This window comes from Gallinula chloropus, assembly GCF_964237585.1.
Source record: "Gallinula chloropus genome assembly, chromosome: 2".
NCBI lineage: Eukaryota > Metazoa > Chordata > Aves > Gruiformes > Rallidae > Gallinula > Gallinula chloropus.
In genome coordinates this window covers 138,474,647-138,491,725 of record NC_140086.1, presented here as the reverse complement: position 1 = coordinate 138,491,725, position 17,079 = coordinate 138,474,647, and the positions used below count along the sequence as shown (strand labels likewise).

Below are 17,079 nucleotides of genomic sequence, written 5' to 3'. Positions count from 1 at the left end.
ACACAGGAGTCTTAATTTCCATGAATGCCTCTGTAGTATGCAAGCCCCTGTGGTACAGGACCATTGATCTAAGCACTGTACAGTTTGCATGATTTCACTCCAGAAGGCAGAGAAGTGACATGGATTTAAATTTTCCAAATCACAAGATCATTTTTTCAGGCTTCTGAAAATGACAGTGATCAATGTATTAGGAGCACCATGCCAATCATCTCCATTCAGAAAACTTTAGTCAAAGTATTTCAAGAACTCAACAGTCTTTTTAAGAAAATCCTCCATTTAAAAGCTGACAAGTTGATATTGTAATATTTGTGCATAAAGGATGTGCTCTGGAATTAATATATTCTGGAACTGGGTGTATAGCACAGTTTAAGACTAGCAATTTCATGCTTGAAAAAAGAATGAAATCTTGTAAACTTACAAGATTTGGAAAATGTAAAAATGGGTCAATATTAAAAGAGGACACATAATCCCACTATCTAAGTACTCCCTAAAGCCTTAAATATATATATATATATATATATATATATATTGCACGTAGGAAGAAAAAGAAGCCACTTGCTTCGAAAATCAGTTCTGTTGCTTTTAAATATTGACATCCCCTGTTCAACTGCGGGCTGCAGTGGATTGTGCCCCAGTTAGGTTAAGCCATTAGATGTTTACTCTTTTGGATATTGCCTGGGCTCTTTGCCATCACATCAGGCTTTCTAATTTTCATTTACTCTTTCCAGAATACATTTAATAAAATCTACTATTTTATTATACTTCGGAGTGAGATGGCATTTCAGTTCCAAGTTCCAATTTTCAGTGTCATGTAACTTTTTAAAAACAATTAGCTTTTGGGATTTTTTTTTCCTGGCTTGCCCTTATTCCCTTTCAATTTTTTCTTTTAATTTTAAAATAGAAAACTCTTCAGACATTTTTTAATTGCAGTCCTATGTGTCCAAAAATCCTCAGCCATGTTACAGAATAAAAATTCTGAACTTTCTGGTATAAATGCAGTCAGATCTTGAAATGTTCATAGTTTTTCCTTTACACACACACATATGTAATATGCATATCCAAACAGCTTAACGGAGCAGCTTATTTGGTTTATTACAATTATAGTGCCTCAGTGGTTCCATAATAAAAGCAGCTGTTCTGAAGCTTTGTAGATCAAGCTATGAAAGAACTAGCTCCAACAGATGCAACACAAAAAATGATGGAGCAGAATCTGTTAGCATTATTGATTGATTTTAATTTTGCAGGCTATTACCGAGCAATGTGGGCTGACATGCTTTGAGATTATGGAAAAATAAAATCCAAATAAGAAGTGATTATACAAGTTAAATGTATAGTACCACTGCTTTCCAAGCACAGGTCTTGGATATTTTGAAGTGAAATATAAATTCCACCACCAAACGTTTTCCCATTTGCAACTGTACAAACGCATAATTTTCTCTAAAGGAATTTGAGGCAATGAAACTATGTGTATTGTCAGATTTTTATCAATCATGAGATAATTATCCCACTTAGTGCCAAATCCTGATGGGATGAGTATGGCAGAGTGAAGGGAAATGAAAAATATATGCAAGAGAAACTGCACCTGAGAAAGCTCTGAAAGGTGCCCTAACCACTTGTAAGTTGCCTGACTGACCATCTCCAACGCACATCTTCAACTGCTCTTCCTCTTGTAAAATATTAACAAGTTTTGTCCAAAAAGGTTTCTGCTGGAGCTTAAAATTGGGTCCAGGGTAACCAGGCAATGCCCACACATTACAGCTCCATCCTCTTCCCCTGCGTACTTTAATGCCAAGCACAACCTAGCAGCAGATTGCCTGAAGTCAGTACATTTCACAGAAACCCACACTCTGCTATTGGGAAAAGTACATCATTTTTGCCAACTGATAAAGTAAGTGTCTTGTACAAACCCTTACCAACAATAATACACTAGAGACTTTGGTAAGAAAGTAAGTTTCCCTATAATACTAATTTCTTATTTGATGACCTCCTTTACTGTCTCATAGTTCAAGTGCCTTCTGATTTCAATACTAGCTTTTTGTTCCCCCACCCCTCAAGTAATTTCCTATTTGCTTCTCTTATTTGCTGTACAAACTCCCTACTAGTGTTAAAGTTTTCCACCTTGAACCGCAGTGACTGGCATTAATGTCACCATGCTGCAGCTGGATGCCCACTCTGCATCAGCCGCCTGGGCCCTCTCTGCGGTCAATGAGAGTGTACCAAGGGTAGGCTGGATGAATTATCCTTAGTAAGTGCATCTTCATTCTACTGTGGGGAGACTCGAAATGACTAGGATGGAGCATACTTTTCACATTCAGATGGGTAAAGTTAGATGTGTGCTCACAATTGTCTAACATTCCTGTTTCATTTTTTATGTGTGGCTATGGGCACCTTCAGTGTCCATACTACTGGAGCAGAGCCATAAAAGGCATAGAGAGTTTGGTGTCTCCCTTTGACATCCCCCACCTTTCCAGACAGTTTGAGGAGCCAGTATGTTTGAGATGTCCTGCTAAATCTAGTGTCCAGGAAAGGGCTACAGAACCAAAGCAACTGCCAGGATTTCCAGGGACTGGACAGAGCATCACACCAGGGAAAGACACAGAACCCAAGTGACAAAACATGGTGCTACAAACCTCTACTTAAGTACCCGCCATGTTAAATCTAAGCATTTTCATATCCTTTCTCTTGACTGAATTTTTGATTACCTCCTGGTTTTTAATCTCTCTTTTCTGAAGTCTATTGTTACCACATGAGGTGGTATTTCCCCCAAAATACCAGATTTATTTATTGCAGACACTATGACAGTGTCTTGACTATAAGGAATTCTTAAACCAACCATTGCAAGTTACTTCAGGCTATGTGGAGAGTGATCTCTTTTCCTTGTACTCCAGAACAGCTGCTTTGTTGACAGTGTCTGTAAATTCTGTCTTTAAACCTTGTCTGAATAATTCCGGTTATTATGAACAATGGTTGAAATGATCCTTTATTACAGTTCTAGTAAACTCAGTTGACTTTCCAGCTCTTCCCAGAATTACAGGCTCAATATCCTTTCACTGACCTACAGGATGGCAGAAGATTTAAATTTGCTTTTTATGACTTAAGCTTTGTTTCTGCAGAATGGTCTCGTCTCCTCTGAACTTTGGGTTACTGGATACCAAGAAGTCTTTGAATGTATTTTCTTAAAAACACCACAATATCTTATTGGATTGGGACATTCCAATATAATTAAAATGTATCCTGAAAAGATTCCTCCATCAGTGTTCCTCACCTATCTGGGCTTTATCTGTAGCCACAAATACCTTTCATTTTCAGTCAAACTGGTTACCTAACTTTTCTGTGCAACTCCTAACTATTCCTGCTGTTGTGGTCTTCAGGTCCAGTCTCATTTCTGTTTGTTTTTTTTTTCTTTCACTACTGCATATAGAGTTGCTTTTGAAATACCCAACATTTCTAAAAGGTGTTTTAATCCGACCAAATGAAATTCAGGAGCAATAAAACCTTCTTGATTTCTGAAGGAGAGAGGCAACATGAATAATAATAAGCAGCACAGAACTGGAGCAATGCCAGGTAACTTTGTTTTGTTTTGAATGATGTTAGAAACTAAAGGCAATGTGATGAACGGGATTCTGTGCAATGAAGAGGTATGGGTGCTCAGTCTGCAGAAGTACTAACTTGTCTGGGACCATCCAAGAATGACAAATCTTTTAAGTTTAATGAGACATTTGATTCTAATTTTTAGACTACAGTCATTGATTCAAACCTGCCTGGATATGGGTATTATTGCTTTGATCAAAACTTGTTGCTCAGCATTTTAAAAAAGCCGAGATGAGCATTAAGGCAACAAATTGATTAGAGATGTCTGCCAGGAAACCACAAAGATCAGTGGGTAGGCTTATCTCCATTAGCAATCTAGAAGGTTATCTAAGGATAAACAACACACTAATTAAAAGTACAGATACTACTCAATCTTCAGTAATAAAAATAAAAAAGGCAAAGTATGCTGTTACATACAATTAGCAAAATGAGACTCGTCTTGTAACCTACTTTCTGAGAAAAATAATATAGGTCATTAACTTTCAGCATCCTGAAGAATTCTGGGAACCAATAATAAAGGTTCTAGTGCTGGCCTAGTGAGTAACAAATTAGACATAAACTTTCAGTGCTGTACAGCAATTGGAAAGTCTCTAATTGTAGCTACAGAACTGTAGTCTTCTGGTTAAAATATTGCATGTAGGATTATCCACTTCTCCAAAGTCAGAGCACTTAAGGATCAGAACTGTCTTTTCTGGAGAATATGATCTGACTATAATTTATTGAAGGGCTGGCATTTATTATGAGACACACTGATATTCCAGGCAGCCACTCGAGTTTTCTAGGAAAATGATTTGATCACCAGTGAGGGCAACTGGAAAGCAAAAATCATATACAATACATAATACTGTAAATCTGAAGAATCTAATTTAATCTTTAATTGCAATATAAAACCCCATCACAATATATTGAAAAGATGAGGAAAGGGGTAGAAAGTCAAAGCTAGAATGACAGAATGTGGGAATCTTGCTAAGACTTACTACAAGAGATACAATTTTAACACTGATACAATATATCTATGAGGAACCCACAATATTTCCATTTATATGTTGGATTTTACTATAACTTTACTCAAAATGCTACTACTAGGGATGTTTGAGTTTGTGGTAAATGAAAGACTTCCATATCCTATATCAGAGGGATTTTTTAAGTGTATGATTATGTATTTCTATGCATTAAAGCTTTCCGGGTTTGGGGTTGTTTTTTTGTAGAAACACTCACAAGGAGTCCAATTCCTTGTCATAATGAGTGAAAGTTAATGTGACATTCAGTGGCTTCACAACCCTCCCTTTTTCTGTGGAAGTACCAGTGTGGGCAAAGTCCTCTAAGGTTGTTTTGCTTTGGCGGTAGCTGGGTATCCAAACGAATCCTCCCCCCAAACATCTAAGCACAGTCAGTACATTCCCAATTCCTACTGCCAAGTTAAAATGAAAACGGCCTTAGTTCAGAAATGATTGAGGTGGTTTGCTCTAATCAAATTAAACCAGCCAAATGTTCTTTTCAAAGGTAACTGTCTACTCTGCAGCTGTATGCAAAATACCACATCAAATGTAGAAAAAAAAAAAAAAAGAAAAGTGATAGAATTCTATCCTTACAGTAGAGCCCTGGCTCCAGAGATGAAGAGAAACAAAAGCACCAGTGCAGCTAGGAATTACACTCACAGAAAGCTTCTGGAAATATGCTAACTTAAAAAACAGTGAACAAAGTACTGAAATTTCCAGTTTATAATTAATTGATTTCAGAGAGAAGGGAATTCTCTGACATTGTTAAACAGCAACAGACACCTTCAGTTATTTATCATAGTGACCACACTTGAAACTGATATTAAATGACTAGCCAAAGCCTCACATAAAAGCAAAGGGAAAAAAAAAACCCTACACAGGCTTTTCCATTTGATTTCTCACTTCCTTTCTCAGTTTCTATCAAAGCGTTAAATATTCTGCACTGACAAGTGATGCAAAAGTCCAAGCTCAATAGGTTTCATTTAAGCTCAGTATGATTCATCTGCACCAGAACTGACTTTTCAGTCATTAAGTATGGGAAATTCCTGCAAAGATGAATTCATATGTGAGTTATTTTTTAATTTTCTTTTACTAAGAATATATTGGTCACCTGTTAATGATAATGCAGAATGATAACCAGTCAGTGTTAGTATGAACACATGTAAAAAACAGTATGGAACTTCTTCATAAATTTGTAAAATGTTTGCTAGGCACCTCACAGGAATTCTACCCCTGGGCAACCAGCAAACTGGCATATTCTGGTACACCCTGTATTTAGGTATCTGAAATCCCCACCTGACCCTAAAATTACTGAGATGCTTCCTAGGCTAGAGACCCATCTTCTTCTAAAACCCTAAAAAGGCATCTAAGGCGGCATATGGATGAGTTTCTTACTGCTCGTATAAAGCATTCTTTGTTTTGCCTACAGAAAACACAACTGTGTTAGAATTTTAAGGCCTGATTTTAAAAGGATTATTTAGCAGAATATTTCATTGTGAACATTTTCTAAGGATGAGACAAACTTTCAAAGGCTAAGGGTAAATAAATAAATGGGAAAATCAATACAATATTTCAGAGGCAATGAGGTATTTTCAAACAGTTCAGGAATCCACAGTCCCGTTCCCACTCTGACGACCATCTCATTGAGTTTCCCAAATGGAAAATGTCAAAGTACATGATGGAAAAAAGCCACTCCTTGGAAAATTCCAAAAATGGTTTATTTGTTAAATACAAATACTCTATCGTTTAAAGGTATAGCTGTTAAAGAATCATGCATCTGTAATTTAAAATATTTTTCAGAATGTAAGAAAAATATATGATGAACTGATAGAGGAGGAGAAACTTCCTCTCTTTTGAATGAAAAAATACAGCTTAGCTGTATATGAACACAGTTATCTTTTGATACTTTCTTAGGTCATTAAGAATCAACTTGTTCAGCAAAACTGGAAAACAACTAGATTTTATACCAAGAGTAAGAAGCAAATCCTCTACATACAGCTGCAAAGTTTTGGAACGAACAGTGACTTCTATTTCATTTAGGGTTATGAAACTTTCTAAGATGATTTTAAAACTTCAGAACTAAATTAAGTCATGAAAAATTGCTGCAAAGACAAATAACCACTCGATGCCAAATTCACATTACTGCTATATCAGGATAATTACATATTTGGCATGATTATGTTAACTTTTAATAGAAAAGTTCTCTAGAAGTAAGGCTTCAGTTAATGCATACATGAATAAGAATCACTATCTGTGATTCATATTGTTACATATACTATTCTTGAACTCTATTCAGAAAAGTATTTTAGAATTCAGTGCATACCTAATATCAGCTATTCCTATTTGATAATGTACCTACACGTGATAATCACCTGTTCTAGGTGATCCTGCTCTGGCAGGGGGGTTGACTAGATGATCTTTGAAGGTCTCTTCCAACCGCTAACATTCTGTGATTCTGCAATACATCTGTTCTAAATGACCTAAATCCCACCAAGTGGACCTGGGGGACTCACTCAGTGCTTTGCAAAGTCACCAGCTTCCAGTCTACGCTCTTCCACACCCCAGGAAGTGAGCACTTTCATTCTCCCTGCTCTGTTCCACACTGCAGCCAGCACTAGGTACCTTTAAGCAAACTGGAAAGGCCCAATAAATCTGTCCTGTCCCCTGTGTCCTGGGGTGGACCATCCACTCTCCTGTCCTTTTCCAGGCTCAGTTCTGAATCCTGGACCTAATTCCATTAACCCAGCAGATGCTGATGCTTTGCCTGGCAGTCACAGGCTGTCACCAGCAATGGTTATGGTGAAACAAGTTGGTTTGTTTTCCAATCTGGGCAGAATCCAGTAAGCCCAGATCTCTCTAAGAACAGCACAGACTCAATCATACACAGATTTAAAGGAGGCAGGGAGCAATGAACATAATCTAAAATTACTAAGATTTACTCACACAAAGACTGGAAACATGTTTTTTTAAAGAAGCTTAGATCCAGAATAAGATAAAATACTTTTCCAAGAAAGTTTGTACTCACTCCAGAAACCTAATTTCCTAAAGCTCAGACGGCTATTCCATATTCAACCCTTCCTTCCTGTCATGTTCTTATCTTGTCCTGTTTCTGGCAGACCATGTATTCAAACTAAATCATCACATCCATTACTAATAAACAATTCATATGCAAAGGAAGAATATTGCTTGTTTTCTCTGTATGTGTTTATTCTGTTTGCTGTAGAGTTGCAAGCAGAAGATGACAGGCCAGCACTCATCTGCAGTCACTTCGTATGTCCTCTGCTAACTTAACAAACTTCTCAAATGCTACCTACTGCCAAATCCTGTTCAGTGTCAACCACATCATTCCCCTCTGCCTTCTCGCCATCAGAGAAGCCATATTTCCAGGTAGGCAGTTCCTCCATCGCCAAGACCTTTGCAGTGCTCCTCCTCGCAGTGGTCATTCAGTGCAGGGACCCCATCCCTTCCAGCCATCACCGCTCTCCAGGCTGGAAATGCCTCTCTCCTGCCAAGGCACTTCCTCTCTTCACATCTGCCTTGAAGACCATCCTGTTTGTGTTAGACAAAAACTGACTCTGAAGCCCATTCAGTTTTTCCTTCCCATTACTCATCCACCTCTTCTACCTCAGCTGAGACTCATCTGCCACATGATTAATCCCTTTAACCTTGGCAAGTTTCAAGTTCAGTTTATGCTGCTTCACTCTGTCCCTGCATCTTATTTTACTCCTCCTGCACCCAAGACAATCCCTGTATGTAGCAACGCAGAGATAACCACTTCTTTCTCTCCAGGGCCTGCCAGATGCCACATGAGAAGTGCTGCACAAAAATAAATTGTATCGCACAATACAGCACACTGCTGATCTGCAAGAATGATGTCACACCCTAGAAGTTTAACATTGGCTTGGCAGAAAGAGGAAGTAAGGAAGGAAGCAGAATTCACTGGAGACAAACAGCCCCTAAAATAGAAATGTTTCACTTGATGGGATGGAAGTTCTCAATGATTTTGAGATCATCTTTTAAGCATACTAACAGTCGAGTAATAAGCCAGCAGCCAATGTCAGCATCACCACAAACTGGAAAGAGAAACAAAATCAGCTGCTGCATCTTGAAATTCTTCTCCCTCCATGTGTTCCCATATCACCTCAGTTTAACAAATAGAACATCACAAAACAACTACAAGTTCCAGTTGCCCAGCAGAAGGTTAGCTAGCTAGGGACGAGCTGCGACAGGGAGGTTCTCAACGCTCCCTCTGTCAGGGCAGACTGGGAATTTTAAGGCATTTATAAAAAGACACCTTCTGAGTATAATGTGATTTTAAGCACCAAGCCACCATACACTTCTGGGACCTTTGAGCAGAGACAAGCACTGGTCTTTGTGTCAGGCCCCAACCTCTTCCCCCTCCTCCCCTGCCTCCACAGGTTGCCTTGCCAAGGGAATTGGTTGATGGGCTCCATCAAGTACAAACCAAGAGAGAACAGCATGGACTGCTGGTGTGCAAAAGCGGGGGAAAAGCAATGTGACAGCACTGCTGCACCACAGAGAGTAGCTTACAGTGTCATTTATACTTCAGTGAATATAGAGTAACATAAACCCCAGAACATGGCATAATTGTGCAAATACTCAGAATCGCTGCGTTTCCCCCACACTGATCCCCATTCCAAAAAGACTGAGGTACAACAAAGTTTCACTTCCAGTTCAGCAGATCCTTCTATTGAACCCAAGTAAATTAGCTGGGACATCTGTTCTGCAAGTGAACAGCAAGGAGAGATCTTTTTTAATTCCTTATTACATGGTAATGATGACTTTGAATGGCAAGACTTCCAACACTTATCTTGGAAATAATAACTCAGAGTAGATGAAATTCTAATGAATTATATTCAGTGTAATTTTGGTTATTTTAAAATGAAAGACTTACAAACCCATGAAAATGCTAAAATAGTTGCATTTATCAAAAAACTATGAGCCAGTAAGCAAGAATATACAGCTTTGCAGGTTTGCTCTATTCACTTAAGGTTCAGCACTATTAAAACTGTTAAATGTATATATGCTAAAAACAAGTGTGGTGAGAATTACAGTATACTGTCTTGCATATCACCTTCCCAGAGTGCAAATTCACAGTATGATGGATGATTAACTTCAGGGGAAAATTATTCATCTGATTACCAGCAGGAGAGAGATAAAATGAGCATAATACATTGCTGAATTTAGCATTATAATCACAAGAAGAATTTTTACAGATATACTGCAGCAGGGAATACTCCCAGTTTTACACACAAGAATTTCCTGAATCTAATATGTCATTTATTCCTGGCAAAGTCTGTCCTTTGTCTACATATATTTCATTTTTCCCAAGCAGAACAGCACTAAGCTACCTAAGTGTTGGACCAACTTTTGCCAGATTTAACTACTGTATATAGCAAAGCTTTAGTAAAGCATTATATTTTATTATCTGAAAGGCAAGCTAGAGGAGCGCCTTAATCATCCTACCAGTTACCAAGGACACTTCAAAGCCTACAGCATACTTCACTTTAGAGCAATTCACAGTAAGATTTACTCTTGAAGATTATTTTTTACTTTATTTTGTGAAGATAAACAGAGTAAGGTGTCCCGACAGAGGAGAACTCTGCACATGGGCAAAGGTGAACAGGAAAGGATTTTAAACCCATAGCAATCATCCTTTTAACTGTATTTTCCCCATGCCTTTCAGCATACTATTTTTGACACTCTTAGAAAATTTTGTATCAGTCCTACAGTCCTAATTTCCACTAATCCAGAGACTTCCACTACTATCACTTTTCTGATTAGTCTTGCTTTCTCTTGCACCTCTTTTAGATTTATTCTCCAGCTAAGTCTTATTTAACTTCATTATCTATCGCTGTAAGAGCAATTGGACGAATATGGAAATGACAGGCTTAGAGAGAAGGCATGTGAAACAAAGCTCTTGTAATTAGCAAGCAGTACCATGGAAAAAGAAGATAAATATTTTGTTTAGGATTATTTTGTGCTATTTAGACATTTCTACTTTATGGAGAAAATTCTCTTCCATCCCTAATGCCAAGCACTGGAAGCCAGATTTGGCTCAAAGTGTTTCTCAGGATTTTAGAGGAAGAGAATCTACAATTGCTATGACAAACCTGGTCTACAGTAGCAATGCTGGTCCTGCATTCTGGCTCTGTGACCAACAAAAACATGGAGCTCTACCTCTACCTACCAAGTATGGGTCTTTTCCTTAGCAAACCATTCTTCATGTTCAGTACCACTTCATGAAGACAGAGCAGCCCTGAACTGCTGACCCCCTTATTCTGGAGATGCCCACACCTACCATTTGAGATCAGCATGACACTTTTAGTGTAAGTTCCTATGGCCTGTGATTTCTGCTGATGCCAGAGGACCACAGCCCAGCACAGGGCGTATGTCTGAAGCCAGTCTAAATTTTGACTCACAGAATGACTGTCAGTTTGCACTGAGCGACTCATGGATTGCACACGCCATTACTCTGAGGTAACACATTCAACATTGTATTTTCATTTCTCACTTATTTCTCTCAGGCTGGTGGCCTGTAATATTCATGAAAAAGCTAGACACCCCCTCAAAATAAATAAATAAACAAGATATCAAGCATTTGGGGTTGTTATCCCAATGCTCTGAAAATGATGTGCATTTTATTCCAGTATGTAGAAAATGCATGTGATATTACTTGTATTTAATAGCCTGGCCATTCATACCCATTTCCAGAACTCATACCCGAACAAAGAACATTTTTGTGAACATAATACGTTCAGTAATTAAGTACAGCTAGGTCAGCTGCTTAAAATTGCAGATCTTTTATAGTATTTCCTTTCCCAAGTATATTTACATAATACAGATATAGACCTTTAATTTCAATAAACTACAAACTCTTCTACCGTATTTTCTAACGGAACTGGGGCATTTGAATATTTTCAGGTAATCTTTCATTACAAGGGTTTGATTTCAGTCACTCCAAAGTGCTACTTATAGCTTCATCTGCTCTACAGTTTAAAAGCTTCACAACAGAGGCGAGTTTTTAAGCAGCATTCCTCACATTTTAGAAGAGATAACATTTGAAATGGTTTCATATAATCCCCCTCCCTGTTTGTAGAAAAACGTGTGGCAATGCTGCTTATGGCAAAAGGTGCAGGACTCACATGGCCACTATATGAAGACCTGGAACACACTTTCAGAGATCTTTATATTGAAACTACATTCTCATATTGCTGGTTGAAATTTATATTTACTGCTTGGAGAGAATGAATTTTGATTCAAACTTGTAAAAATATTTTAAGCTTCAATGTATTTCTGCAGCACTATGTTGAGATGGCACTACACTTAAACCCAAGCAAAACAAGCCTGCAGCTGCAGAGTCATTTCATCAAGCAACTCTTTGGAAAACAAGAATTTTATTTTCATGATTTTGAATTCAGAATTAGAAATCTCTTAAAGAAATCTTTTACTTCACATGGAAAAATCTCAATGACAGAAAAATTTCTAAATATTGTTTTGTTGAATTATTCTCAGAGCTTACAGTTTTGAAATAAGTAAATGTCTAACCCTGGAACACTAAAACTTCACTTACTCTCATGAATTATTGGTCTGAATTTCAGAGATTTTGAGAACTCTCTATTCTCTCTACTGCCAAGGAAGAACTCTGTGTGCGCTCCTTTGTGAACCAAGCCACTTAATTTGGTGGTCAAATACACCATGTTGTTAACACAAAGATGCCCCCACTTTTAAAATATATCGACCAAGCCTCTGGAATTATTAGGTGCCAGTAAAAATAATGGTTATTAAACAAATTGTGGATTTGCTTGATTAGCGAAGGAAAACTGTGAGCTGCAGCCTGTACTCCACTGCTCACTGCAGCAAGACCAATGATGCACACTCCTTACCAGGATTTCAGAGTACACACGTTTTGGCTATTCATTTTAGACAGAAATGAGACTGTTGTACTACACTGACTTAAGATGAACAAAAATGAATTCATCTGTAGCTATTACCCTCTGTGTTTTAAATGTTATTCTCTGTCTAACCTTTCCTCTTGTACCTACTATAAACACCCTCACCTCAGACCCTAAACCAGGAGGATGACAGCTATAAGCAGAAGGACCACAGGTACTAGCCATTTTGAAGATCATCTCTAACTTGAGAGTGTCTATTTCTCTAGGACTGAAGGAGTCTTGGTGTCAGTGAAGTATGAAATACATTCCTTTTGCTATGCAATATGTGTGTAGAATAACTGAAATAACAGTAAACATTCTTGTTACTGTAGCCCTATGAGCAAGATGTTGACCAGTTTCAAATCACTGTGCACCTGAGAATCTGTAAAGTGAAGCTGACTTCCTAAAGTTCATAATGCTAACAAAAGACACTCGCAGGCTGCTGGAGGCTTTCAGCTACAGAAAATTGTATGAGGTTATGGTAGGGCCAGCCTTACCATTGGGGGAATCTGTTCAAAAAGAAGGGCCATTTATCTGGGGTTTATGCTACCACCATGACAGGAAGGACATCCCAGAGCCATTGCCACCATTTTGCAAGCAAGGCCTGATGTCTGTACAGCTGCACTGTTGGTAGCAGAATCATCAGCATGCGGTGAAATGAGAACCAGTCACGCAGTACTCAACCATCAGGCCACCTGCAAAGCTCAAAGTCTGAAGCTGTTACCTCTCTCTAATACTGTAAATTACAACTCTCTGTAAAAGCATCTGAAAAGGTGGAATGCACATTCCACCACTGCTCTCACAATCTTTGCCATTTTGATAATGAAGAATAGATCTGCTGAAAATTAGCTGCAGCCAGCAGAACTAACACTTGAGACAAAACCTGGGAGACGTTGGGTTTTTTTCATTCTCCCTTATGCCTGAGGAAATAGTGTATATATGGCTCCTTGCCCATCCACTCAAGCACTTAAGTCACACACCTATGCCTCTGGAGATGGGTGTTTGTGTGTGGGAGGCAATGCACAGGGATGAGGTGAGGTCTGGCAGGCAGCATCATGGCCTGCTGAAACCTCAAACCACACTTCATGTACACAGTTTAGTGCTCGCTTCATCCACAAACCCAACCTGGTCTCCAGTTCCATTTATGTACCCACACCTAGCATGTGTACGAAAACCAGGACCCCGTGGACCACTTCCTCACCTGACCACGTTGGGGTGCTCGAACGTCTCCAGGTGCCTCAAAACTGCTACCTCTCGGATGGTGGACAGCGGCATTCCCTCCTCGCTGGTCTGCACCCGCACCCGCTTCAGCGCAACAAAGCGACCTCCATTCTTCAAGTCTCGGGCTTTGAACACCTTCCCATAGGCTCCTTCCCCAATCTCAGCCACACATTCATACTGCTGGTCAGCCAGGTTTGTGCTGTCCTTATCCATGCTGGCACTGCTCCTCTTCCTCCCGTGCTCCAAGTCACTCAGGAAGGCTCTCGGTCTCACTTTCTGAAAACAAGTACTTTGCTCAAGTTGCAGATACACCTCTCACTTTGACCCTCTACCAGAGGGACAGTAGGAAGCTGTTGCCCTCCTGTTCCCGTCCCTCTTCTATACAGGCCCCAACGTGCCTCCTCCTTGGGCCACCGGGATTTATCATACAGTCTTGGAGAGCATTGTCTGTGTAACGCCAATTGGATCTGGAGGACAAACCAAGCAAGAAAACTGAGTTTAGTTTACTTCATTACTTTGCAGCATTCAAAACCAGAAAATATTAAGCTAATATATTACAGACGTACATGGAAAGCAAGAACACAGCGCAAAGAAATACGTGAACCACCAGGGGTGACGTCCCTGCGTAGCTGATACAACACTACGTCGTTATCACGGTCTGCACAAGGCTACAACGCAGAGCTGCAGAGCACCCACATGCTGTAGGATTTTACTGAGCAAGAAACCGAACACAATGACCCCATGAGCCACCGGTGATGGGAATGGCAGAGCTAACTATGCACGTGTGAGGAAGTTACGTCCAGGAGCTTACGTCACGATTGCAGGACTCAGAAGTTTTTTTCAGTGCACGTGGTGGGGTGTGGGAAGTACATCCCACACTATACTACTGTTAGTTACTCGTAAATAACAGCACTTGGAGGTTTCAGCCTTGAGCTTCTCTTCCCTGTGCTAAGCCCTGCATGAACACATCATAAGAGACAAGTTCCTGCCTCAAAGCGCCTGTGGGGAGGAGAAATATGTACATATTTAAATGATGATAATAGCAAGTTATCAAGCATTATGTGCTAGAGGTCGATTCAGAAATGCGCACTTCAGCAGACTCATGAACATGCAAGGGTTTTGGCCACGGCTACTGCTGGATGTGTGAGTGGCAGTTCCTTGCAGAACGTGGTGATGAAAGATGGTCTTCAGGAACAGCACACTCTGCTGTGCAAAGCATGAAGCTGGAGAGCCAGAAGCCCTTCCTCCTGCATCCAGTTCGATCCACGCATTCTGCAGGACTGTGGGCAAATCCTCTCTCCTCACAAAACTCCACATCAATCCTCTTCCTCCCCCGTGCCCCTTTTTTAAGATAATGATATTGTGACCTCCGGGGCTGTGACCTGCTCCTACACTGTATTTTTACTGTGCTAGATTAAAGAGCCCTGGAAAGCTCAGCTGGGGACCACCTAACCTGAACCCACGCATAAAGCCAGAGGTATTTTTTAACATCTACGTCGCTTTTACACCTTAGTCGCAGGTGACAAGAGGAGCAACCCGAAGGAAAACAGTGCCCGGTGCTCGTCACTTCTTCCCGGCTGCAGCCAGAGGCACCACCTTGCCACACCGACTTCAGCTGCCACCGCACGGCTCCGGCAGGCCGGCAACACCGCGCCCCCCGCACCTCCGCGCTCGCAGCATCACCGGGCGGCACCGAGCGCGGACCGCGGCGGGGGGACACCTGACCCGGAGCCCCCCGGCGGGGCCGCCCGCGCCCGGCATCCCGCATCCCACTCCCCGCATCCCGCACCCCCGCACCGCGCCGCTGCGGAGGGCGCCCCCGGGCGGCGGGCAGAGGCGGCGTGCGTGTGCGTGGCCGCGGGGGCGGCGGGCCTGTCGCGGCGTGGCCGCTGCGCCGGGTGGAAAGTTACTGCTCGCCCTCCCCGGGCACGGCGGGATACCGGGGGTGCCCCTCGGCCCCCACCTCCCCGCCACGGTACCGAGCTCCCCTCCGCTGGCGCCCCACACGCGGCAGGGGATGGCGGCGGGGGACACGCGGGGAACAGCGTCTCCCCCGCCTCCTCCCAGAGGACGGAGGACGGGGGCCCGGTTCGGCAGCTCGGCAGGACGCTGAGCGGATCTCCCCACACCCTCCACCCCCCGGTGGCTCTCCGGGAGGGAAGCCCCGTCCCCCGCGACCCCCTCCGCGGCCAACGACAAGGGGGGCGCCCCCACGCCGACCCCGAAGGGGGTGCAGCGGCACCTCGGGGAGAGCTGCCCCCCGCCGCGACCGCCGAAGGGACGAGTTCGCGGTGCCGTCCGGCGGATGGCGGGGGGGGGGGAGGGCAGGGGGGGGTTGCGCGGCGGGGGTTCCCCGGGCCGGGCGGGGGGCGGCGTGCGGGCCACGCCGCCGGGCCGGGTGCGCGGAGCACATGGGCGCCCCGCGTTACCTGGTGTGCGCCACGGCCGCCTCCACCGCCACCAGATCCCCAAATAATCCTCAGCCCGGGGGGGGGGGGGGTTGGGGAGGGAGGGGGTGAGTCCTTCCTAAAACAAACCTCCCATTGAGCGAGGCGGGGTGGAGAGCCGGCCCGGGGTCTGCCCCTTCACATGGCGATGTCTCCGGCAGGTCCCGGCAGCGGCCGCCCGGGCCACACAGGTAGCTGCTCCGCGGCCCGGCCGCTCTCGGCTCGCATCCTCCTGCCGCCGCGCTGCACCTTGGCGCAGAAGGCAGCTCGTACTCGTTCCCCAGCCCGCTCCTCCCCTGCCCGGGGAAAATGAAAACGCGAAAGAAAAATCGCAGCCGGCGGCCCCACGGGAGCTGCAGCGCCGCGACCGACCGCAGCCCCGCCGGCCGCAGCCTGCCGGTGCGGGGTGCGGGGCGCGGGCACCGGCCCTCGGCGCTGCCGCAGCTCCGGCGCTGCCCCCGGCGCCGCGCCGCGCTGCCTCTCCCCGCTCGCTCCCTCGGCCTCTGTTCAGCCTGGGAGCAGCAGCAGCTTGCTGCGTTTTTTTTTTTTTTTTTTTTTCCCCTCTCCTCAACTTTTTTTTCCCCTTGCTTTCCCACGCTGGCTGAATGTGACTTGACCCCGTTTCAAAAAAGTTTGACATAGTGCTTCAACATTTCCGCATTCCTCCCCGACTACAAAGGCTGCAGCCGCCTCCTTCTGCTTTCTGTCTCTGCTCTCTGTCTTCACACTCAATGAAATCCTTCATGTGCCTCTGCCAAAGGCAGCCGCATACCGCAAGGGTCGCCGCGAGCGCCGCGGCCAGGCATGGCCCGGGGCGAGGCGCCCCGGGGGGTCCCGGCAGGGCCCGGCCCCGGCCCCGGCCCCGCC

The 17,079-nt window shown here is 43.1% G+C and overlaps 1 protein-coding gene across 2 annotated transcripts in view; it reads right to left on the bottom strand.

Annotated features, from left to right (window-relative positions):
- CDK6 (cyclin dependent kinase 6) overlaps positions 1 to 13,978 on the bottom strand; it is a gene marked incomplete at both ends in the record, with an annotated part of 122,777 nt that extends 108,799 nt beyond the window's left edge. For both annotated transcript variants that reach the window (XM_084260443.1, XM_084260444.1), the window contains one exon: positions 13,746 to 13,978. In XM_084260443.1, coding sequence (XP_084116569.1) covers positions 13,746 to 13,978 — 233 coding nt within the window. The remainder of the gene's footprint in view (positions 1 to 13,745) is intronic.
- Between the last annotated feature and the right edge of the window lie 3,101 nt (positions 13,979 to 17,079).